The 26,127-nt window shown below is 46.5% G+C and overlaps 1 protein-coding gene across 11 annotated transcripts in view; it reads right to left on the bottom strand.

Annotated features, from left to right (window-relative positions):
- elavl4 (ELAV like neuron-specific RNA binding protein 4) overlaps positions 1 to 26,127 on the bottom strand; it is a 63,779-nt gene that overhangs the window by 33,795 nt on the left and 3,857 nt on the right. For 2 of the 11 annotated variants that reach the window (XM_055508200.1, XM_055508199.1), the window contains exon 2: positions 2,813 to 2,899. The exons of 1 other annotated variant lie outside the window; for it this stretch is intronic. In XM_055508200.1, coding sequence (XP_055364175.1) covers positions 2,813 to 2,899 — 87 coding nt within the window. Of the gene's footprint in view, positions 1 to 2,812; positions 2,900 to 13,236; positions 13,556 to 14,519; positions 15,191 to 25,781; positions 25,958 to 26,127 lie in introns of those variants that run through there. 8 more of the 11 variants (XM_055508198.1, XM_055508197.1, XM_029145953.3 and 5 more) reach the window with 8 other exon arrangements.

The raw sequence follows: 26,127 nt of genomic DNA, 5'->3' as shown, positions 1-26,127 counted from the left end.
TTTAGCTAGCTATCTGAGCGCTGATGCTGCTGCTGCGACTGAGATCTTTGCATTTTCATATCAGGTTTCACAAAGCATCTCAGGATCAAAGTGTTAAAAAAGCAACTGTGAGCTTGATGCAAGTGTGAAAAACGCTAAAAAAAGGTGACAAGAAGTGAGAATCCAAAGTAGGAGGAGGGAAGTAGTCGGTACCTTCTATCAGAACATTGAACAATAATTGAACATTATTCCACTACAAAAGCAACATGGGAGGTAAAATTATTCATAAGTTTCATAAATATCCTTTGTTTGATTGCTTTAATGGCTATTGTTGTAGTTGTGTGCGTGTGTGTGTGTGTGTGTGTGTGTGTGTGTGTGTGTGTGTGTGTGTGTGTGTGCGTGTGTGGGAAGGGGGGGTGTAAAGAACACATAAATCACAAAGTAGTGAAACGCTAAAACTGAATTAGGAATGTTGAGGAATACAGAGAAAATTCAGCCTTGATAAGAACAGGACATGAATGATAACATGTTGACTTTGTTCGGTTTTTCCTTACATTAATTACAAGTGAGTGTAACTTCCATACTAGTATACTGTATGCATTGTGATGCCTTACACAGTTATTCACATTCTGCAAATAGGCATCATTAAGTATAGAAAGACCACAGGAAAAGCCTGTCTACTTCCATTTGAGAAGTTTCCATCATGCTGCTACCCAAGTACCAACATGCTGCAACCTAAATTAAGACGCAAATATTCTCTAATCTGACTCAATCAAATTTTTAAAGTCATTACTCAGATCTCTTCCTTTCCCCTGTTCAACCATTCAGCTCTGGGTCTATTTTTAACTATCCTAAGGTACACGCAGACAGGCTGCACTTGGAAATAGGGCTGGTTTTAGCAAAGGAGAAACGGCACACGAGCAGTGTTTCGCTCTATTTCTGGATGCTCAGACGACTGGACCTGTGTTCTAATAATATATCTCAAAGCAGAACTTAAAAATTTCACAGTTTGTCCAGAAATAGTTTTCAAAACCCATTTTAGACGTGTACAATTCATGTACAGCGTGGCTCTAATCACTTTACTTTCATCTGTGAACCCAAGAGAAGTTAAATCAAAACACTGGGCAAATAACTCTTTAGTTTCCAAACAATCACTACTGGATTTATTTAACATAATACATTTCATAGTAATATGTCTTTAAATGTAAATGTCAATATAGTGAAGCATGCCACGTTTAAATTGCTGACTTAAAAGTATAATTATTAGAAATGGTTATTGCTGTTAAGAATAGTAACAGTAAATCACTATATGCATAAGTTGTACCTCTGTCCTTTCTCTGGTTTGAGTTGGGTCTTTAGCGTTAGAATGCATTTCAGTGTTTTTCTTTTTCTCTGTCGAAGTGAGCAGCTGCTAAATGTCAATCTTACATCTGCTGCCATCCTCTCATTTTACACACACCCATGCATGTACACACTTTTATGCATTCACACTCTGTGGTATCTGCAGTGGGTGGAAGAGTACGTATCCAAACATCCACACACAGAGACATGCATACAGAGAGAGAACAATGGCCCAAGCCCACAGCAGAAAACAAACAGACAGGGAGATATCTAAAAGCTCTCAAGATGAGAGCTGCATGCAAATCGTTATTTTGACAGTATCCTTCCCTGCTCACTCACCACTCTACAGAAAACAGAGATGCAGAGACTGAGTGAGAGAAAGAGAGAGAGAGAGGGAGATGGAGTTGAATGAGAGAATAGTATCTAGCCATAACAGAGTTGATTGGAGAGGGCCTTATTAAATCTGTTTACATTCCCTGCTGTGCTCCATTCTGTCTGAGAGACTTTCAACTCCATGGGACATTTTCTGAGGAGTTTTTACACCAAAATGGCTGCCTCTAATTAACAGGGACCTGCCGAGTCCCAGTGGCCAATTATATTCCTCTCCTCATTCCAGCTCACCAGCATTTGTGCCGCTCAGCAGTCCACTTCATGTTGGTTGCGAATGCTTTTGCTGTCCCTACTCTCCCACTGTGGGGCCTAGTGCTGTGGACAAAACAAACTGCACGTCCTGCTGACTTAGTACAACTCACAGCCCTCTCAGCCTCAAGATGCAGTTTCTTTTGCTCACATGTCAGAATGCTACTTAGTCTAAGTACCTGGCAGCACTAGCACTGGTGTCCGGCTACAGGACAATGCATACATACAATAGACAGAAGCATATGAGACGGTGTGAAAACCATAGTGATATCTGGGGTTATTCTCAAAACTGGCATCTCAGCAAAGAAACATCAATTTGAATTGACTCATGCAATTCAATTGCTAAAGCAAAGAGCATGGGAGGGGCCGGTTATTCTGAAAATCGAAACCATGCTTGCGCTCTCAGGAGAGAGAGAGAGCGAGAGAGAGAGAGAGAGAGAGAGAGAGAGAGAGAAAGAGAAACAATTACAACAATGAAAACCGTAAGTGTGTGCAGGAAAGTAAATTTTCAGTTCCACAGCTACATTAATTTTTACTGTGTATTAATGATGGATAAACTGCACAGTTGGCTTGCACTTAAGATGCTATAACATCAATATACAAAAGATAAACATGGCAGCAGCTAAGCATCGCTTTTCACTCATCCCTGCACAACTTCTCTACCCGTGTCCTCCCTCCTACCGTACTGTATGTCTATCGCCCCCTCGATCAACGGCTGCTCCACTTACAGCCGTCTCAGTCAGCAGCAGCATCACCACCATACTTATTCAAACACATTACAGTAACAGTTGGTGTTAGGTGATGGGTGTGTAAGATGGCTGGGTCATCCATTTGGCAGCAGTCGTCTCCTTACCATCTTTGGCTGTGTCAGCAATCCCTTCTCTGCCCAGCCCTGGAGCTGTGGGAGCTCTGCCTGACGCCACTGTGTCTCTGTCGACCCCTATGGAGCGGAGCACAGGGAGGGAGGGTGCACAGCCCACCGTCATCATCACACACTCACTTCACAAGGTAGTGGGGTTTAGGGAGTGGGGGTGGGGGGTGAAATGGCAACTCACTAGAAAAAGCACCTTTTCGGTCATGTCACCCATCAAACTAAAACAAAGGCAGGTGGCTCAGGAGCTGTTTTTAGGCCTGTTGGAGATGAATAGTTTGTCACTGGTGGCTTTACAAATGATAAATTAAAGAGTTTGAATTATTAAATAAATATTTATTTAGAGTAACAACGTTATTATTTAAGATCTTATAATATCTACCTTAATAGGCACTGAATATAACTGTGTCTGTGTGCTGAAGCCAACAGATTGGTGCTGTGACTGCAATGACCTTGGCAGAGTTTATAATGAGGGTTTCCCTCTTGCTCTCTGTGGGTAAACAAGCCTGTGGTTGAAGAGACAGAAATGCCACAAATGAGCAGGAAGTCTGTTCACTAGCTCTCTGGAGCAGGGGGCTTAAATGCCTGCAGCTATCTACAGATGCTACAAGGAGCCAATTTAGCAGGAGAGGAGTAAGAGAGGAGGGATGACCTCTGACTTCATTTACTACTGGAGAGATGAAGAGGGGGAGTGAGAGATCAGATGGAAGGAGGAAGAAAGGCAAGAGCTGAATAATAGGGAAGACACTTCCAATATTTCAAAGAATGAGAGAGGCAGAATGGGGGAGAAAAGAGGAAGTCTGTACATGTTCTGTTGTCAATGTGTCTTGTAAACTTAGGCAGGAATGCATAATGGAGGTCTAAATGAGAGTGAACTGTCAGCTCGAAATGGAAAAAGGAGATGCAGAGAGCAGAGAGGTCAAAGAATAGAAGGACAAGGCATATATCTACTTGCTGACAGGTAATGAATATGAAGGTATTTTGGGGCTGATCGTGTGGAAATATCAAGTTGAGAGCCACCTTTGTTTTAGCCTGGTGAAGACCAACGGGCTAGTGTTCAATAATGCCTGTATAATATTCTATGTAACACAGTGTTTAAGAACCCAGCTGGGTGAGACTTCATGCGGGTTTATTTATAACAGCTGGAAAGAGCCACAAGTGGACGGTGGCAGGGACAGGGACAGCTACACCCCAGGGGCTAAGGTGCACACACTAGTAATAATGGTAGGTCGCCATACAGTACAGCAGTACACTGTAAAGTAATGTTACAGGAGCTTGAGTCATCCATTAACTGTAATGTGGAAAGGCTATCCTGAAAAAAGGAAATGTTAGGCAGAGGTGAAACATCAAAGCATTTTTCACCCATGCTGTAACATACATTACGTATATTACATGCTAGGTGGGTGTGGAGGTGGATGGTGCGCTGCAGCAGGCAGACGGCGCCGTGTTTGTCATGTAAAAATGTGGTGATCAAAATGTAAAAAGCAGCAAGCGGATGTATATGAGTCCCCAACAAATTCCAGAGGCTAATGTGCGATGCAGTGTCAGCGAAATAAGTATTACATTTCTTAGAAGTGCGTTTAAGTCGCTGCTTCCCATTTTCGAGACACTGCTCGGTGCTCAATATTTAATGCTCAACCATTCGATAAGTCTCAGGCACAACACACACACACACACAAAACACGCACGTTTTCATCTTTCCTCATATCCTCACTGCTTTTGCATTTGTCATGTGAACACACACCGCATGCGACGCGCATCATGTGATAAAATCTCAAATAACAGTGGAATAAGGCTGCAATGCAATTACGTTCACCAACCACTGATATGAAAAACCACTCATGGATGCAATTTTAATTATTAAGGGAATATATTTCAGTCAGTGCTCAGATGCTGGGAAAACGTATTATATAATCAATACACTCTATAACGCCATTAATATTTGATGCCACAAAAGTGCTTCCTGTCTCCTTGGGCTCCTGGCCACTCGTGTCTGGATGCTGCAGTCAAAGTGAAGCAACTTTATCTGTCTACAGGCAGGAAGGGGAATATACATTACATTTGCTTTGGGGAAACACTGTACCAAAGGCACAGGCTGTGTACTCACACACTCCTTTCTCTACAGCATTATTCAATTCTGACAAGCACAACACATTACGGCATTGTCCTTGTCCATAGTTCTACAGTATGTCCCGTCTGAGCACACACCAAAACGTAGACGACCAGTAAGCTTCTGTCCTACAGACTGTCCTTTTCACTGCTGCCTTTCCTCTGCTGCTTCACCACCTCACTCGGCTGCCCCCATGCAGCCTCCCCTTCTCTTACAGTGCTTAGACAGTCAATTTACACTGACTTGGCCAGGATGGATGGAGGCTGTGGAGACTGCGGAGTAGACAGTATGCTGCAGGATCCCTCCACTGACAGACACACTGCCTGGCAGCTACAAAATGAAGCCAGCATGCAACCATCTGACTTGTTAGACATCGCCTCAGCATTTGCTTCAGATATCATTAGTGAATTCCTTATGCTATATGCATCTTGTGTTCACGTTAATAACACAGCTTGTTTGAGATTTTGTCACATTAGTGAATAGGATAACACATCATTACCTAAATCTAATTTATGTCAGGTGAAGTACTACTCACAATTTGCCTCATTTGTCCGCTTCGTACAACAACAGACTAGCTACACCTGATGCTATTAAAGTCATGCTGACACTCCTACTCATTACCCTAAAACGATATAATCAGAATTTCTATAAAGCTGATTGACACGCGAGGAGATTAATACAAGTTGACTATCTCCGCTTCTCCACCAGTCAGTTCCCTGTAACGGTCTCTGCGCTATTGATCTTTATTTTCCTTCTCTCCTCTGCTCTTCCTTTTGACCTAGCTCTCTCATCACCTCCGCCAGCCTCTTCCAAACTCTGAAATGTCCTGCAGGTCAGACGGATGCTGGGCCGGATCAATCGAGGAAAGTAATCTGGGACGCCTCATGCACGCATGCACACTCGCAGATATGTCAGACACACACACACACACACACACACACACACACACACACACACACACACACACACACACACACACACACACACACACACACACACACACACACACACACACACACACACACACACACACACACACAGCGACACCCCTCCTCTGTTGCACTCTGGCCTGCCTGCCTCCAGTCTTATCGATCTGCATCTACTTTGCCAAATGGATTCTTCTTTTCTTCTATCCTTCACCGCTTTTCTCTCTGTGTGACTCGGAATAATAAATGTTCCAGAATGTGCGAGACGTGTACATAAGCAATTTTTCCATTTAACTTTGGCCCGACTTTTCCTCCTTTCTTTATTCTCCTTGTGATGCTGGAGTCTTTCATTCAGATCGATGCAGTTTTCCCACACACTCCCTCACAGCCCTTGGGTGAACGGCACATATTTGTGTAAGGTCAGAGGTCAGGAGATAACAGGATTCGGCCAATTGCCAAAGGGTGTGTCACATAGGATCTACATAATAATAAGATTTAAGTTTCACAGCGAGGGGCTTAACTATTGTGGGTTGGACAAATGAAATCTCTGTACACCAACTTCAATACAACAATGATTTGGTCATGTTTAGCATTGTAATTTTGTATTTCAGATGTAACTCTTCGTATTATGTAAAACTATGAAGCTCAAAATCAAAAGAGATGGCATCCTTCAAGGACAATGACTTCAAGGACCTGCAGTGCTCTATACACACACACACACATACATCTCTCACACACACACCACAGTGTCCTTTACTCAGCCAAACTGTAGGCGGAACCGGAGCCATTTGTCCACTGGCTGAATCCCAACTCTGCACCAACGCATGCAGAAAATTGGTGAGCATCTTGACTCTGGAGATGACACTTCAATTTGTGCAGCTCTAGTGACTGGAGCTCTGCAGTTCCTCCCTTGTGGGGGTGTGAGATCAGCTGGACACCTGCCTAGCTGTTTGGTTGAGGCCTGGAGCACTGGGCCTGACAGAGCAAGTCCCCGTCTGCCAGTCCCAGCCCCGGTCTGACCTCTCAGGTACTCGTCACAGCTTTTACGTCCAAAGAATAGTCCGTGAATGCCCCCGACCCCTATTTCCAACCAGCTGCAAGTCAGTACATTGCCTTCATATGAACAATAGTTACTCTCTGACTCCCATCAACAGCTTGCCAGACACCACTCTAGCGGCTGCAGCGAATCAGTAAGACGTGTCTTCCATCCATTACTGTCTGTCCAGCTGTAATCCCTGTGTGTGAATTGGAGTGATCACTGTCACGGCCCCCTGCCTGGACATTTTGGTGGATTAAAGTCGCTAAATCTTCAACTCATCCCCAATATGGGATTCTATTAATTAAAAGTCATTACTGCGGTTAAAGGTTTTAGAGGGGTTGGTTTCTATCCATCCATGGTGTACGGCCCATTCAGGAAATAAAGAGTGGATGGAAACATGGCAAAACTACACACTAAAAATAAAAAGATGAAAAATAAAAACAAAGCACAAGAGACAGGAGGCCAGCATTATGTCTGTCACTAAACGTAATATAAAAGGTTGAATCTCCCCATGAGGGTACTTTCTGTGTTGGCTTGCTGCCTTCCTTTTCCATAAAACAAGCACGTTTATCAAGCTCTCACGCGGTTATATTTATTTCCTCTCTGACCTCTGAAAAAATGTGAGTGACACTGCAAGAGTCTGCAGAACTGCTGTCTTGTGTCTCCATGCAGTGCTAATTTTTTGGGACCGGAAGTGGCTTTAAGCCGGCCCAGGACAGAGGGTGGAGGACGCGCAGGAAGGCTGATCCGTCTGAGTCAGCACCATGTGTCATAAGAGAGGACACCGCCTCCACAAGTAGCTGGCAGGTGAATGTGGCCACGCACCTGCGCAGGCAAGCAGCCATTTCAGTAATTCTGTCTCCTATCTTTAGCAAACTGCACTAAAATAAACCTGCATATACTAGTACTGTATATAAACAAACCTATAGGAAAATGCACACACGTTCACTCAACACAAATACCCAACTATTTATCATTACTGCTCCCACCTGCATGGATCAGGTCGAATATAAGCAATTCAGCAGTGTCATGTTACAGCAACAATACAAGAGCAGGTTCTCGCCGGCTTTAGTATCGTGTGTGCTTATTGGATGTAAAAGAGGCCTTAAATCTACGAGGTCAGAATAACAAATGAGATTGGTAAGCTTTTCTGATTCACATACATTTTCAGCCTAATTCACACGAGGACGTCTACTGAAAACTGGTTTAAGGCTGGAAGTGGTAATATTGGTTTTGTAGAACAGGTATTTAAAAAGTTATAAACAGCCTGGAGGCATATGATAAGACGAAAACCTACAGCAGAGCACTTACTGTACACAGAGAACAAGGAGGAGAGAGGAACACTGGCCTGGCTGCTAAATAGAGTCAGAGCTCTTCCTAATCTAATCACCATTTCCCCCCATCAGCTGCATCTCTCACACAGCACAGTGTGTGTGTGTGTGTGTGTGTGTGTGTGTGTGTACTGCCTTGCAGAAAAAGCACAAAGCTAAATATCACACAAACACCACCAGCCTATTGTACTGTAGAATTCATTCTACAGCCGTGTGTGTGTGTGTGTGTGTGTGTGTGTGTGTGTGTGTGTGTGTGTGTGTGTGTGTGTGTGTGTGTGTGTGTGTGTGTGTCCATGCCCAGCTAATCTGGTTATTGATTCGGTCTCAGTCTAATCAAATAGCTGTAAGGGAAAAGGGCAGCCGTCCATCATCTGTCTTAATGAGTAAACTGTTTGATGGAGGCAATAAATAACCTGAAAGTACAGGAACTACATGTAGATGTAGAGGTTACTAAATCACTGATAGAGACAAACTCTATATATGACCCTCTGACAAATCTTTTGCCATTCCTCTCATACTGTGTGACATTATAAAATATGAGATTGTTTCATTTTTAGCAAGCACCTACTAGGTATCTTGAATTTTTGGTTTGTTGTGTAGTCATGAGCCTGGAGTTATTGAAATATTTGCCAACAGCAAACCTTACACTGGAAAAACTGGAAAAAAAAATATATCTTTTAAAACTAATTTCAAACTGCTAACAATTTCACTCAGTTTTGTATAGTTGCTTTTTACTTGTCATTACAGAATCAATTTGGAGTTTGACTTTATAAGAAATTATATTGATTCCATCATCTGTGAAAATCTAATCTTGGTGTAACTTAATGCGAGAGTGGTGCAATCAGAGATGGCTCGTACTGCAGCAGGATGAGGGAAGAGTGAGACACAAAGCGTGAACGTATACCACCACAGCTAAAAGATGAGGCCTGCGGCACAGCAGCTAAACTGTTAAGTGTGGCATGCATTCAAACGAGCAGATTAATCCCCCCTGCTGCTGTACAGTGCGCAGTAATTGAAAATGCCCATAGGAGACTATATCTGCTCATTTGCTGTGGCATGTGCTAGGGAGACAACATATAGAGGCTGATTACCATAGAAAATTCCACAACAGCGTTTTCATCTGGCAGCTGGCAGCCATCAGATAGCATGCATCTCTCTGCTGCTCGCAATTTGTATAGAGTCTGTATAAAATGAAGTTTATCAGCACCAGAATTACAACATCGAACAGTGGCCCCTCGCAGATTCTCTAAACGTAGTCATACGGGATCGTGTGTTTGCAACGCTACGTGTCTATTACCAACCACAATGGTTCCTTTTTGTAGCATGTTCAGTAGCATGTTTAATCTATAATTCAGCTGGTTACAGAAACGTATAAATGTTTAATAAGTCAGAGGTGTTGAGGCCTCTCGAAAGTGTGACCTTGAAAGATCCTTTAAGCAAACAGCAACAGCACCAGCACTCTCTCTATCTCTCACACACACACACACACACACACACACACACACACACACACACACACACACACACACACACACACACACACACACACACACACACACACACACACACAGCCAGTGTGCCTGCTGATGCTTTCTGATGCTTTCTGTTCTCTTTTTCCTGGGATGCAAAATGCAGATGAGACGAGTCAGTCACTGGTGCACAGTCTCAGGAGAAACTGCCACTCAAATCCAAACATCTGTATGAATACCAAAACACACAGGGTACAGTGGAGGATGAGAGGAAAGCGGGAGGAAGGGAGAGAGCGTAGACGAGGGGGGGAGAGGATCGAGGAAGAATGAAGAGTAAAGTAGCTGAGAAAGCCAGCGTTCCTCTTTCCTTCTGTACGTTTGACTGAACAAAGAGCTATATACACATGAATACCTTTTCTCCCACTGTATTTTCTATCCGGATATTTATTCTGAAAAGCAGCAATGCACAACAAGGGCTCGGTCCTGTGTTTGCTAGTGGGCTGAGGCGCTAACACTCCCCAGCTGATTATGTGTCTGTCTGTAGCAGTTTGAGCTGCTGCCAAAGGAATTAGGTCTAGTATTTGTGAATGCTGTTCCCCTCACAGCAGAATGCCTTGCCATGCCTCTCAGATTTTTAGCGTTTTTAAAAGAGACGGGAAAAAACATTTTAAATAAATGAAGGAAATCGCTGTGGAAGCCTATTAAATTTTCAACGTGACCGTTTTGTGAGTCTTCATGTGTGTTTAGGCTTCACACAAAAGGAATATTTAAAAACCAAAGCGTGCTAATTGGGACAGAGATTGTTACAGCAGCTTCTTATTCAAACAGGCTTTTGGCTCATTAACTGCTTCCATCCAGCTTTTGTTTAAATGAAAGTGGAAAAGACATATAAAGACAATAAAATATTTAGCAATATTTATACAGACACTGCGCTGCGAAAACTCTGACAGACTGCATAGTGAACCCACACAAAACACCAGAGGAATAGGAAAACCTCACACCTTACATAAAACAGGATGAATTATTTGGTCTTTACTTGATTTATACAATGGCAGCAATGTGCTAACCACAAGTAGACCTCTTCAGTTACAGCGTGCTACATTAGCATTTGCTAATATTGTACATACGAGAACTTCTTTCGAGATACATTGTGTACATTCCATTCCAATTTTACAAGATAAAAACGTTAATGTCACTTTAAAATGGTGTAACCTACAGTAGACTAGAGAGTACTACTGTACCAGACAGGTGGGATCCAACTCAATGCTCTTAGACTCAGATATCACTATTCTGTCTAAAAAACCAACCTCATCATGAACCCTACTACAGTCTAAGGATTCATGTAATGATTCTAATTGGTCGTACACTTTTATGACAAACCACTTGTGTAGAAAAACACGCTGATAGAAGAGCAGCTACAGAGAGAAAATTATGTGTTATTCTGTAATAAATATCAAGTTTAGCAATTTATATTACAGAAACCTAAAAACTGTCTGACACAGTTTGATAATTACCGCACACCAACATTTAAAGGTGCGTTTAATCTACTGTGCTGGATACTGACGCTGGAATTAAAGAAGATTAAGGGGTCAGTGTTCCACTGCCTGAACCGCCTCTTCTTCAACCATTTAGTTTGTGTTTATAGGACTCACCCTACTCATATACACCCTAACACACACATACACCAAGACGATGACACAGACACATAACGAAACATGGATGTTACTTACTATGTTCTGTTTTTAATGGCTATCTCACGACTGGTACTGTATGTGAGTCATTCTTCCACAGACCCACTGTATAATATCCTCAGAACTACATGGCTCCTACTCCCATCTTTGTTCCTTGGATCTTGAGTTGCCTTTAAATCATTGAGCACACATGCAGACTGCCCACTGTAGCTAATAAATTCCTCACACACCCCACCCTATTAGCATTGATGTGTAACCTTGGAGCTCACCGTGTTCTGCCGGAGGGTAATAGAGCCACTGCCTGTTTGTGTGTATCGGTGCATGCGCGTTGGTGCAATACTGTATGTGTATGTACCACCTGTTTGGACCAAGATGTGATGCAGGTGCCGCAAATCACTAAACTTTAGAGCGATGATTCCGTTTTAGGTTAGATTACAGTTATGTCTTGGTTTGATTTGTGGTTAGGCACATAGCTAATACTAAAGATGTGTGTCAATGTAGAAAACCCCACAAGGGGATAAAGACTAATGCGTGTGCATGTGGCCTTAATGATGCCAAGCTCCTTCTGAATCATATCTACTTTCCCTTCATTCACAGTCATCTCCTTATGTGGCCGTCCTAGGCTTCACCATTTACTGTAGGTACAGGCCTGGGTTTTCAGACAGCCCACCAGCTACAGTCAGTAGTGACACAAACTGGGGAGTTGCCTTAATTCTAGTTAGCATTTTAATTGCATCCAATGGAAAGGAGCCAACTCACAAACAATCAAACATTTACTTGTCGACATATGAATAACACCTCCAAGAGCCCGCTTTGTGGACAGTAGGAGCACCATTTTGCAAACAGACCCATACACTGAGAATGCAAAATAGCAGAACTGGCTGTATTCAGAACGGTGACGCAGTTTCAGCACTGAACTAAACTCTGACTTACTGTGTACAGAGGACACGGGGGACAAATATGGCCACGTTTTGTCAACATGTGGTGCTGGGATGCGATGGATGCCTGAATATACGCATGCAAAGTTACAGAGCGTCTGTCAGCCGAGAAGGAACATGATAGTTTATAATGATTTCCCTCATACCAACGCACACGTTCACACATTCAGCCAAACACTAAATCGAGCAAACGCTGGTGCATCCACAAATTCACACACCTACAAAGACACGTAAGCAATGAGCCGGAAACTTAGACAGCACGCTGTAATCCAGGCATGCGCGCAGCTCCAGCACACCTACTCCATCCTCTCACAGCTCCGGCATTACACATGGACGACACACACCCCCACTGTGTACACAAGCAGCCGGACACGCAGAATTAACGAGGACTACTTTTCATGTGTGAAAATCACAGCCAAAGTCCAGTTCTACCGTCAGCGTCACCGTCAGCATCAACAACGTGCGTTCCACCTTTCCTATTGTACTGTGAGCAGGTAAATATTTTAGAGTGGTGCAAAGGCAAAAAAAAAGAGAGGGGGGCTCCAACATTTAATGGGTGCTGTTCTCCATTTTAACCCTACCTCGCTCTCTCTTCCCATCATTCCTTATCCCTGCTCCTGCTTCCACACCTCTATTTACGGTATCGGTCTCTGCCTCCTTCCATCCCTCATCCTGCCCATAAACCCTGACAGCCCCCCACCCCCACGCTACGTCCCCCTCCCCTGTGAAAGGAAACCTCAGTCCCACTGCATTGCATTGCCTGCGCTGCAGGAAGATAATACCCCCTGGCTGTTTATCTACCACTACAACCAACTCTATGCACTGCAGACCGCCCAAAATGAGACAATGGTTAATAACGTGCAGTGTGATGAGTGGCAGGCTGTCCGTAAGCTTCTTCTTACCATCTTAAACCCATTCCACTCCATTTGGGAGACGCCGGCCGTAGTCTCGCGCGCTCTCTCCTCACACAACAGCTACAGCAACGCCTCAGCAGTGAAAATTCCCTACTCTGTCTTGCCCTCGTCCTGTGTGACTCTCCTCTGACACCGTCTCGCGCGCGTTCCGCCTCCCTTCCTCTCACTTTGCCTCGCTTCCTGTTTGTGCCCGAGTCTCAGCAGCGAGCGGAGAGCGGCGCACCGGAGGCGGACGGAGCACGCATTGCCTTCTTCCACAGATGCTGAGGAGAGAATGGTGAGCGTGGATGCGAGCGCCGGGCTGCAGCAAAGCCTCCCTCCCCTCCCCTCCCCTCCCCTCTCTCCCCTCCCACCGCGCTCCCTCCTCCCCTCCTTCCCGCAGCCACCCGCCCAGTCGCCTGCTCAGCTGGAAGGTCAGAGCCCGCCCAGCACCCCCCCTCCCCCCACACACCTTCCTTTTAAAGCCTATGATTGGGTTTTTGGCTTGCCTGTCAGCCTCTGGCCTCACCCCCCCCCCCCCCCCCACTTCCCTCCGCGTTAACACCTTCGCTCTCTGGCTGGCGCCGAGCCGTCGTCGGCACACGCCAACCTCAGCCTGGCTTGGCAGAGAAAAGGCTTTCTGAATCCCAGCAAAGCAATCAATCGCCGCTGAGGTCTGTGCTTGAGTGAGCCGGGCAGAGCAGCGCGGAGCGGAGCTCTAGGAGAGTGATTGCAGCCTCGGGCACTATGGTAATAGGATGCCTGCGCAGCACTGTGTATATAAATTAGCTATTACTGGGTGCATGTTAAAATCCCTTGTACGTTTACATGAGTGCGTATGCTCCTGTCTCTTTTCCTTACACGCACGCGCGCATACACACACACACATACACACACACACATATACACACACACACACACACCTTTCTACAGTTGTAAAAACACACAAGAAACCAAATTCTCACCCAGGTCCCCTCAAAATAGTCACATATTTAGAACTATAAAAACTATAGAAATTGTTTAGTGCCCATCATTTGCACTAATTAGGGCGAAAAGCAGCTATGCACGCACACAAACACTCGTGCAGCGAGGGCACACCTGTCCGTGTGCAGGTGTGGTCGGTAGGAAACAAAGCGGGGAGGTGTTGCACTCTTGTACCGCCTCCCGTCTCTCCGCCACCGTAAGCTAGGCTCTAAGTCAACATACCGATAAATGGTGGCAGGACGGGAGGAAAATAACGAAACAGGCAACCGCGACAAAAGCACGTGTCCTGCTACGTCCGGGCTACTCACCATGACCATTCTCGAGTCGGGCTGCTGGCGGTAAGGACGGTGAGCGCGCGCTCGGCTTCTGGAGAGGATGAATGAGCCGCTGTGTCGGTGGCGTGAGTCTACCGGAGCCAAATACTAAACAGAGCAAACCCGTGGGTGTGGAAGACCTGCGGCGCTGTCCCGTGAAGGAGGATGCACGCGCGCGCACTATGTAGAAAAGTATTATAACACTAAAACACGTAACAAGCGAAGCAAATATGAGAATCCGCTAAAACAAAAAAATTAAAGATTCACAGTTAAAAACCTGTGCATCTTTCTCTAAAATACGATGTCCAGTCACCTCGCGTGCGCGCTCCTATTGGCTGCGGGAGGACGGGGCGGTACGTTCGCGGAAGCCAGCGAAGGAGGCTCGTGCGCTCCCCGACGTGGGGTGTGGGGGCGGGAAGCAGCGCACAGGGAGGTGGGTGCCAGGTGGCTTTATGTTGGTGTATTCACGTAACCTCAAAGACATATCTGCATCATCGCTGTAGTTGTCGGGTTTACAGCTCGAACAACATTCATAACGCGACTGCACAAACGGGTTGTTATTAAATGAGCGGCTCATAATTTAGAATAATAAAGTCCAAAAGTGCAAAAACGCTATGTTTATTATTTCAAGGAGTAATTATATGTTGTTAATGAAATGCTGTCGCCTGTCCCTTGATGTGGACAATTCGGCTACTTTGGCTAATTATAATCGTCACTACAGGTGATTTGTTAATAAAGAATATTTATTTAGAAAGAAAAACAAATGCTCCACGTTAAGCATCAAACCTGGCGCACGCTGGTTAGACCTGCTGGCCTTTATCTCAGGCAGACAAGAAGAGGGAGCTCTTTCCTTCCTTAACAGTTACCTGGCAGGCAGCGCACACACACACACACACACACACACACACACACACACACACACACACACACACACACACACACACACACACACAGGTAGACTCTCAGTCTATATACACTGTCTGTATACACAAATGTCTCACATTAAACAGTATATAATATCATGTTGCGAGACAAGGGATCACAACATAATCAGCTCCTCAACATGTGATCGTACGGTTCCCGGGATGTACAACACAGCACTAAGAGGCAGTCATCAGCTCTCATTCTTCTGCTATCTCATTTTAATTAGCATTCAGCTGTGTGAGGCCTGGCAGAGCTGTAACTGGTAGATGTCCATTAAGATAAAGATCAGAGAGATCTCTCCTCTGCTCCCAGCGCAGGATACTTCCTGATTCATGATTGCACTTTATTCTGAAAGTCCTCCAGCATGCGGCTACAATCTACTGCAAATCAGGTCCAGTTTTATTTGCTAGTATCTTAATAGTGGAGGTGAAAGAAAATCACACTTTGTAAACACGAGGTACACCATATAGCCTATAAAATGAATGAAAAATTGTTAGGAACGATGAGAATGATGTTGCGGCCAGACAAAGAGGAAGCAGTGAACTCAAGCTCTCCAGCCTCCATGCTTCACCCTGACCCGTCCACCTGTCTGGTTAGCAGCTAGCTAACCTGCCTCCTGGAACCATGTGCCTGCCATACTAATGAGAATCCTCACTACGCCTTCAATTAGGCCCGAGCAGCACCGAGAAACACACGCTCAGTTCATACACACACGGGCTGAACAAGCTCCCTATTGTTTCAGAGAGAATAGAATATGCTGGCACTCGCAGTCTGGAGATTTGTACTGATCAAATTGTATATAACGACAGAGTGAGAGTAATGTGCAATGAAATACAAAGGAAATGGATTAAAATAGAAGTGAATCCTTGTGTCCTTTTCCCTTTGTTGTGTGACTCGCTATCGTATTTAGCCAAAGAGCAGAAAGAAGCATAATTTGCAGTTGAATAGAGCCGACAACACACCCTCAGTTTCCTGTCCATCCTTTATCCTCCTGCACTGACCTTTGAGTTTAATAAAGGCTTTTGGTCGGACGTTGGACGCAGAAAAAAACAGCCCCCCCCCCACTTTAATATTCTCACCGGTCAAGTTGTTTTTTTTAATTTCTCACTGTCAGGAATGGGACGTCCGATCGCATTTCCCATCAAGATTCAGATTCCGTGTGCGCTGTGTTTTTCTGTGCTGTCAACTTTCAACCGCTCTGTGTGTGTGTGTGTGTGTGTGTGTGTGTGTGTAGGCAGTAAAACGCTGGGTGGAAACACAGGGCGATCATTTCCTTATTTCACAAAGGACAGTGTTTGGAGGTTGTTTTCGCCTCCTGTAATATGACCCACGTAACCTTTTCCTCAAATGAGAATATGATTTGAAAGTGAAAATAGTCCTTCACAGTTGTCACGCTCGGCGTGCCATTTCGCTAAATTGCTCTACAGGACCGTGGTTTTATAAAGCAATGAAAGTGACTGCCGCTACTCAGTAAATTAGCTATAAACACAATCTGCTCTTTCAGTGCGTTGTGTTACGGTGTGTGTGTGCCTCTGTGTGTGTGTGTGTACAGACTCAGAGATGGAACCATGTTGCTGCCATGTCCTAGTTAAGGGTACACACTGAGCATTGTAATAATGTGTATGGACAGATGGAGGGAGTGGTGGAGATATTCTATCAAGGGCATCCATGCTGAGACGCTTCACTCTCTGGATGTTAGAGAAATTGCTGCGCAGCTTATCTTATGGATTTGCAGTCTCTATACTTAAAGTGGAAGTCTTGTAGTAAATAAAATCTAACACAGCCTTTTTTAATTGCTACTAAAAACAGCCCCTTTTATTGCTCTTCTCTTTTTGTCAGAATTTACACAATAAAGTGCACTGCATTGATTGGATGCATTGGTTGGCTGATTAGACGGTGACTGATGCTGCGTATAATAAATGATATTTCTTTCCCCGTGTAAAGTTTTAAAGGCTAAAAAGCTTTTGTGGCTGTAGCCCAGGGGGAGCAGCAGCAATCCCGCTGATTGGCTGCGCCTCACGAACGCACGCACGTGCGCGCGTGAACCCAGTGACGTTCCGATTCGCCGGCTGAAATGCGGCTCGTTCGTGACCGGTCCTGGACCCGCGTCGGCTTCGCGGGGCTCGTGCTCGACCACACCCTGAAAACATCCGTTCGCGTCCAATCTCCACGTGTGCGACGCGCGGCGGCGGCGGCGGCGGCGCGCGCGGACGACGAGTCGACGCACGCTTGAGTATGCAGCGAGGAGACGGTGATAATTGTGGGTGCGCGCAGTGTGAGTCTTGTTAACTGTCAGATCCAGTGTTTCAACACCTGCCTTGCGTTTCAATCTGCATAATAAGACTCTATTTAAAGGAGGAGACGTGATGATGCCGGCGGAGGCGTTACTTCAAAGCACTGGAGGAAAATACCTTGATTATTGACAACACCAGCAGCAAACGTGCGCTTTGCACTGAATTTGGTGTGTGCTCATCAAAATGAATGGCGACTGTGCTGTGATGGAGCGGAGAACAATGCAGCGCTGGTCGACTTCATCCCAGTCTAATACATTTATTGGAGCAGAACAGGCTCCTCAGTATGCCGCTGCTTACTCAGCCTCTGTTTGATTCGCCCTTGAAGGATAGATTTAGTTGCTCCATTGAAGTTCTGGCAGCAGAAGCGTCTTGTTGTGCTACTCAGACTGATGATCACCTCCTTCCTGGCAGGTGTCCACCCTCCGCCGGTAACAATCAGCAAATGAGACTCGCAGCCTCCGAGTCGTCTCCCGTCTCTGCCCGGCGACAACCATCGGCGCCGCCGAATCCCCGGCAGGAGACGGCCATTAACGCGAGGGGGGGGGGGGGGGGGGGGGGGAGGCCCGGACTGTCGCTGTCAGTGTTTAGACCAGGGCCGCTACGTTCATGAACCAGTGGCTCCGCGGCGCAGATGGCACCGGGCGCGGTGCTGGCGGTGCCACGGCCGGAGGAGCCGCAAACATCCATCCATGTCTGCTCCTAATCCAGTCCTTCAGTCCTTTTCTCTCCCACTTCGCGCCTCGGTGCTCTGACAATTCAGTGGGCGGAAGCCGGAGGACGCGTCCTTTCAAACTGCAGGAAAGCCTTTATCGGCGCAGGTTTCATTGTAATTGTTAAACGTGCTAATGATCTAAGAGCCCAAATCTTATCACTGAGTAGAAAAAGCTGATGATGTGCTCATGACTGAATACTTTGCTCCAGGTCCAAAGGCGGTTCCGTGTTACAGTGCGGCCGAACCAGGCATCAGCGCCGAGGCCGCGCCTCCGTCGAGCAGAGACGCAGTCCGTTTAACCGGTGTCACCGACGTTTACCTTCACATCAGCGCGTTCTGAGCCCAGAACGGAGCTGTGCTGCGTTTGTTCTGGCTGCAGATACTGAACAGAAACACGCTCCTTGTAGACGTCATTTAAATAAATACTACGTCTTAAATAATAACAAACTCGCTAAACACTATAAGGTGCATATCAGAACTATTTCACACCTTGGTGTCGCACCTCGTCTCTTCCTCTAGAGGATCTTGCAGTTCACGTACAGTATCGGAGGCAGGACGAGGCAGATGAAGGTTTGTGGAGGTGCTGAGGCTTAGCTTTGCATTGGCCTTGAGTCTGGCATGTGCTCTGGCACAGGCACAGTATTCTCAACAGGACTCTGGTGGATTAGTGTCCATTTGGACAACAGAGCGGTCCACAGCTTGGGGTGACATTCAGCTTCAGCAGGCCACCAGCTCACACTCACTTCAGGCGTGCTGTTCACTGTCTCTCATACCTACAGTTCAGTAGGAAGTGTATTAGTGCACTTTATCATGGGTGTAGCTCTCTGAATGTGTGCGATGGCTGGAAAAGCAAAGGCTGTTTGATTCCCAGTTGATGTGCTTTCTTCCAGTGTGAAGGGCCACTCTGCAGTGGTGGGTGATGGGTGGAGGGTGGTGGGTGGTGTTTGGTGGGTGGTGTTTGGTGGGCAGTGGGCTCCGGGGCTGGGCCCGTTTACGTTTGATCCCGGTGGGGGCATACACGTGCACGCAGGGCAACTGCTGCGGTCCATCTGGTAGAAGCTTTAATCATAAACCCCCCTCCCTCCAGAACCACACACACACACACACACACACACACACACACACACACACACACACACACACACACACACACACACAGCCAGACTTTGTATTCGCCGGGTTTATTTTAGCCGTTTCTCGCTCCTGCCGCGTCACTGAAACGCCACCTGCGACCCGTAATGACATTAGCAACCTGATCAAAAGTCCCACACTTTCAGATCTGCGTAAATGGCTGCACTATGGCTTGTGATAAGGAATAACCTTTCAGAAATGAGGCGCATCCAGAATTCTTCACAGGACTGGCCTACGGCGCCGCGGACCCGGCCGTGCCCACGCAGCACAAAACCAGCGCTTCAAATGTCACTTCATGCTTAACTGCCATTTCTCATGCTCGGAGAAAAGAAAGTAGGCAATAAACAATGAAAAATCCACCGGGTTTCAGTTTAAATGTCTATATGCTTAGAGACATATTTCAATTATTTTGTGTTGTGTAGCCAATCGGAAAAAAACAGTCTGCTGTAGAAATGATTTTCCACTAGAGAAACAACAAGACACTGTGTACATAGTTCATATCTGAGCAAACACATGAATTATAATGTTATATTAAAAAAGATAAGAAAGTGTAGGAATGCAACGAGGTAGACAAACACAGTACTACAGTATATATAGAAAGGGGTTGAGGTAATATTAATTACCTCACTTTGCAGTCTAGTCACTGATGCACAGGTAGAACTGAAGCATTATGTTATATTATATGATGCATTGGTTATTGACGCGTGAGGGGGTTTGGGGTTTTGCTCCCCCCGGATCTAAATACCTGCGCTATTTTCATCATTCTCCATGTTTTCCCTTGATTCAGCTGCCCTTTCACGAACAGCTGCTCCACTCCAGCCGATCAATTGGAAACGAAGCCGCCGCGCGTTTAAAGCCACTTTCCGAACCGACTGATCACTCGAGCCCCAACTACTGCACACGGACGCGTCCCAGCGGCGCCGGCGGCCGGGGCCGCTCCCCGGAGCTGACGCACGAGTCAGACGTCCATCATTTATTCATGGTGACCCCAGATACGAGGCCTCGTCCCCTCTAATTAGGGAATCAATGGAACGGCATCGCCTCTAACAGCGTTGGGTTCTGAGAGGAGGAAAATAGCGCTCATCAGCCGTTACTCAGACATTGGCAGCGTTCGTGAGTCCGGCATCAACAGCCACTGAGCCTCCAACAATAAGACGCAGGTCAAAGCTGCTCCTAAATGACTGACAGACATTGTCTGGTCCGGAGTCCTCATCTACAAAATGGACCCGTGCTGCACAATAGCTTCCTCTGGTGTCGACACACGTAACAAATCTATAAAGGTCATTTTTGAAACCTTTGATTTAATGTGTTCCCATCACCTTTTTTTGCATCACAGATTCGTGTATTGAAGCAGAGATGACAGAGCTGCCATAGTGACATTATCACTGATGCTGACAGGTCAGTAGAGGGCTTGTACCGGCTAATGCCTCCATTGTCAGGGTTTATAAAGCTGACATGTCTACAGTATACGCTGATGTCACTGTCAGGTTTCTAATTAATTTAGTAAACCTGCGTGATCCGACACATAAGCCTCAGGCAGCTCTTTGAAGGAAACGTCAGCCTAAAATTACATTCGATTCATCCAGGAACCTTTGAATGTGACGTCACGGAGCGAATGTGGCATTTTTCTGTAATTACGAGTAACGCGTAACTATTAGTTTTCATCCGGTCCAGTCTGATTATTATTCCCTCCCTACCATGTAAATGAAATAACTTCGGCTGAATGTGAAAACATTGTCCAAGCGAGTCAACAAATTTGCCTGTGACATTAAAACGCTTTCTTCAAGCAAAAGAGGAGAGATGTTTATTTAAATGAAGAAGAAAAGAACATGAGGGCAGATTATTTTGTTTGTTCAACCTACTGCACGGTGTAAATGCAGCCAGTGATGTGAGGCAAATCCCAAGGAGGATCCACAGGCCTGAGCTCAGGACGCTCAGTGCAGTTTAAACAGTGAGCATGTGTCCATTTGCATTATGCTTGACATTTGTTTGCCTTTTGTTTTCCTCCTTTTCATTTCCTCGGCGTATATTTTAACACATGTATTGTTGTTGCACGTTATCTGGATCGGCCTGAGAACAATAGCAGGTTCTCATTTTTGCTTGTATGAGCCTTTTGTTTACGTTTTGATTATGGCTCGCGCTCGCTGGTGATTATTCTGCGTGCGTGCGTTCAGTCAGTGTGTGTGTGTGTGTGTGTGTGTGTGTGTGTGTGTGTGCACGTAGCGACACGCTCAGCGGTGCACAGACTGTGCAGAGTCTTGTCGTGCGCCATTAAATAGGTGAAATTTCAGGCGGTGACTTCCAGGTCAAAGCCTGAATGTGGAAAGCCATGAGCAACAGCTATTCTGCAGGTTTAGGTTGTTTATGGATCGCATCCATATCTCCAGGCCGTCACATGTTTTGTCTGAGAAGTCGACGGGTGTGAAGAAAAGATAATGATCAGAAACACAGTAATCTGTGATGAAATACGCACTAAAAGGCACCCTGCGGACGGGAGAAATTACTGGGTTGGGCGTGAGCAAAAAAGACTCCAGGAGACACGGAAGCAGCAGACAGTTCACTTAAGTTGTGAGCGTGTGTGTGTGTGTGTGTGTGTGTGTGTGCGGCGTGCGTGCTGGGGGGGGCGGCGTGTGCGTGCATGAGCTCGCAACACCTGCTCCATTCTGCAGCGATGGTTCCCAGCGGGACGCAGGCTCAGCTGCTGATCACTAGGCCCTCCCTGCAGCACTGGTGGCCAGCACACACACACACACACATACACACACACACACACACACACACACACACACACACACACACACACACACACACACACACAAACACACACACACACGCACACACGCACACACGCGTGCATGTGCACACACACACACACACACACACACACACACATACACACACACATACACACGTGCATGTGCGCACACACACATGCACACACACGCACACATACACACACACATACACACGTGCATGTGCGCACACGCACACACACGCACACATACACACACACACGCACACACGCACACACGCGTGCATGTGCACACACACACACACACACGCACACACACACACACACACACACACACACACACACGCTCCACCAGCACATTTCGGGGCCCCTCGCCGTGCCGCTCAGCCTGTGTTCCCATCACTGACACAGCACATGTGCTCATATCAAGTGCAAACACGAGACAATGCACACGGAGCGGTCTGCGCTCGCTTCATGTTCTGCACGAGACAGGTCTGCGTGTTGATGTACGTATAGGCTGCCAATATGCTGCATGTGTGATGTTAAGCATGAACGTTTTTCTCCGTGGCTCAAAGTTGGACAGAACGAGGGCTAGATGAGCCGCGGTGTTCATCTCCTCACACTGACTCTGCTTCCGTCACTGCCACACTGACTTTCAGCGTCTCTGTCAGATCGCTGCGTCTCAGTGCAGTGTAACACACGGACCCGTTGGTTCGGTCCTGTGTGACTCCGGCAGCGTCCTCGGCGGCGCCGCTCCTCTCCGTGAGCTCCTTCTCCCTCAGCGCCGCCTCTCAGGCTGCTGCACCTGTTCGTGCCTCACGCGCGGCAGGGCTGCGCTGCATAAATGAACTAATTTCCTGGATACAGAAAACACTGCAATCAAGGAAAGGGGAAATGCAGCGAGCGGCAGATGGAAGGAGCTAATCATTGTTATGAAATAGAGATGACCTCTAACTATCTCCTGGCTGCTGCCCACGGTCGCTGCCTGTGCCACGCAGCCCTTCTCTGCTGCCTCCTTCGTTGCCTGTTTGTTGTTGTGAACCTCTTCTGAAAAGCGACGCTGTGTTTTGTTTTTTTCCTCACGTTCGAACAGTAAAGATTGGAGTTGTCAAACAAAGCCCAGTGTCACATGGAGAACGGCAGCTGCCTGCAGTGGGTAATCAGTGGAGCTTTCTGCAAATTAGCAACATTCAGCTCTGAAGCACGGCGCACTGCAGGTTTTTAGTCGCGGCCTTTGAAAATTAGATCGCAGACGCCGAAATACAGAATAATTTGCAATTCATTTTTTTTGCTCACGTGTTCTTTGATTTCCAGTCACTTTGGCTTTGTGGCATGGGTGCGACTGCCCGGTCACCCGGGCGCTGGAAGTGATGCTGCAGATGCTCATTGTGAACACAGGGATGCGACTCGCTCTCCTCTGTGTTCTGACGGCTTGAATTTCCCCTTATTAATCCACCGTCGAACAGTTCAAAAACACAACGTGCAGCCGAGAACACGCTCACGCGCAAACACGTCACAAACCAAAGATCGAATCCAGTTCTCACGGGAAGTAACGGTCAACTTTGTTACAGGCAATTGTCATATTTGTCAATGAAAGCGATTAGCTTCAGATTCATCTAATACTGTGAATGAACTCTGACTATTTTTAATTATAATATCTTCAAAAAGACTGATAATAAAATGCGTTTGTTTTAGCGTGTCTTTTCCTTTTCTAGTGTGGAGAATGTGGTGCTGCTTTGGAGACTTTACTCACTGAAGCCACCAGATTCTTCCAGCACATTTATCTAATGTATGCAAATGATCTTGCTGTGCTTAATGAAAGCATCATTAATCACTATAACGATGGTCTTTTTTAACCAGGGTAATCATAACGCGCACGCACTCACACACACGCACACACACACGCACACACACACTCAAGCCTTCACCGCACGCACACGCATGAACACGCCTCATCACCAGCGACACATTGATGACAAATGTGCAACATCTGAAGAAACGACCATTTTCAAACCGTTTTCCTAGAAATGTAACTGTGCATCATGAAGATCACGCTCGCCTCCTATTAATGAAAATATTTACAATTGATTTTGTTGTTTTTTTCTGCTTTTGCCCCTTCATTTATTTTCATTACTGCTGGATTTAATGTCACCTGATTATTACATTCCACCCTGGAATTCACCACTTCACCAGTTCTCTCAAATTTTCTCCAACAGATGCCGATAAGACGCATCAAAATATGTTAACACATGAGTCGCAGTTAGATAATATATGCAGCTAATTAGTTCCACTGGTTTCAACAAATAATTTATGGTCCAACAGCTTTATGCAAACAGCAGATAACACTGTTGTGCGGCTGAATGGGCAGTGAGAAACATTCGTTTTGTGTGCTGCGTAATAACAACAAAGCGCTGGACGCACGTCTTTGAACTCGTGGGAGAATTCAAAGGAAAAACACACAAACAGTTCTGAAGTCCAAGTCCTCGCGGACGCATTCCGCCGCTCATCCCTGCCGCGCATTTGCATACAGTTGACGGGAACCCCTGGGTGCAGTCAGCAGCGTGACAGTGGGTTACGGAGGCTTCCGGGAGGCTCTGGGCTGTGGATCTGAGCCAGTTTGAAGGGGAGCCGAACCAATGAAGAGCCCACAGCGGATTAGACACCCACAGCTTCATGTCGCTCTAATGCGGCGAGTCAGGGATTTTCTTACAAGGCGTTCGCCTAAACGCTCAGGGTTTTTCTCATGCCCCGTTTTTGCTCTCATTCCTCTTCCCCTTCGAGTCATCGCTGCTACGGAAAAGGCAGAGTAACGCCGCCTTCGGTGCCAAACAGCCCATTCCTTCGCCGCGTCCCTGTGACTGCTCACGCACCAGACCTGAAACACGTCCGCTCTAAGGTCTTTAGGCAAAGTTTCGGCGCGTCACACGTGCCGGCGCTCACGCGTTCACAACCAAAGTTCGTTCCTCGTCAGGTGAGGAATGCAAACGTTCAAAACCAACAGTGCCGGGATTCACAGGACCTAACAAACCAACTGTACACACACACACACACACACACACACACACACACACACACACACACACACACACACACACACACACACACACACACACACACACACACGCACACACACACACACACACACACATCTCCGATACCCTTGATAACAGTCTGACTGGCAGAGGCTAAAGACAGAGTAGGCGTCCGTAATTGAACAAACAATACAATGTAAATATTTCCTAACACTCTCCATTGGGGATACAGGCACAATCCCACAATTGATTTGCTCTCTTTCTGCTCATTTGCTCTGTCACACAACACACACACACACACACACACACACATGCACACCTACTCCATCCTGCTTCTTTTGTGCTCTCAGTACTATGCCTCCCCACAGTGCGTCCATGAAGGGAGGGATGTGGATCTGTCTGTCGTCTTACCAGGGGCGACCTGCAGCCCATCAGGGCTGACGGCGACAGGAGATCCCTGGGAAACAGAGGCGAGTGCGTCTCGGGGACGGCGCCCACGCCACTGGCTGCTAGTCCCGAGAGCTGCCCGTACCTCGCCATCATCTTGAGATGCTGCTCACAGAACCCACACGCGCGCACACACACTCGCACACGGACACGGGAGAAGAGGGGGGGGGGGGGGGGGAGAGAGAGAGAGAGAGAGAGAGAGAGAGAGAGGGGAAGAAGGAGAGGCACGAGAGGAAAGAGAGTAACAGTAGCCAGAGTGGTGAGAATGGTACAAAACAGAGGAGGGAGTGGGGGATAACATGAAGGGGGG

Source organism: Betta splendens, chromosome 4, assembly GCF_900634795.4.
Source record: "Betta splendens chromosome 4, fBetSpl5.4, whole genome shotgun sequence".
NCBI lineage: Eukaryota > Metazoa > Chordata > Actinopteri > Anabantiformes > Osphronemidae > Betta > Betta splendens.
This window is presented reverse-complemented; position numbering and strand designations above follow the sequence as displayed.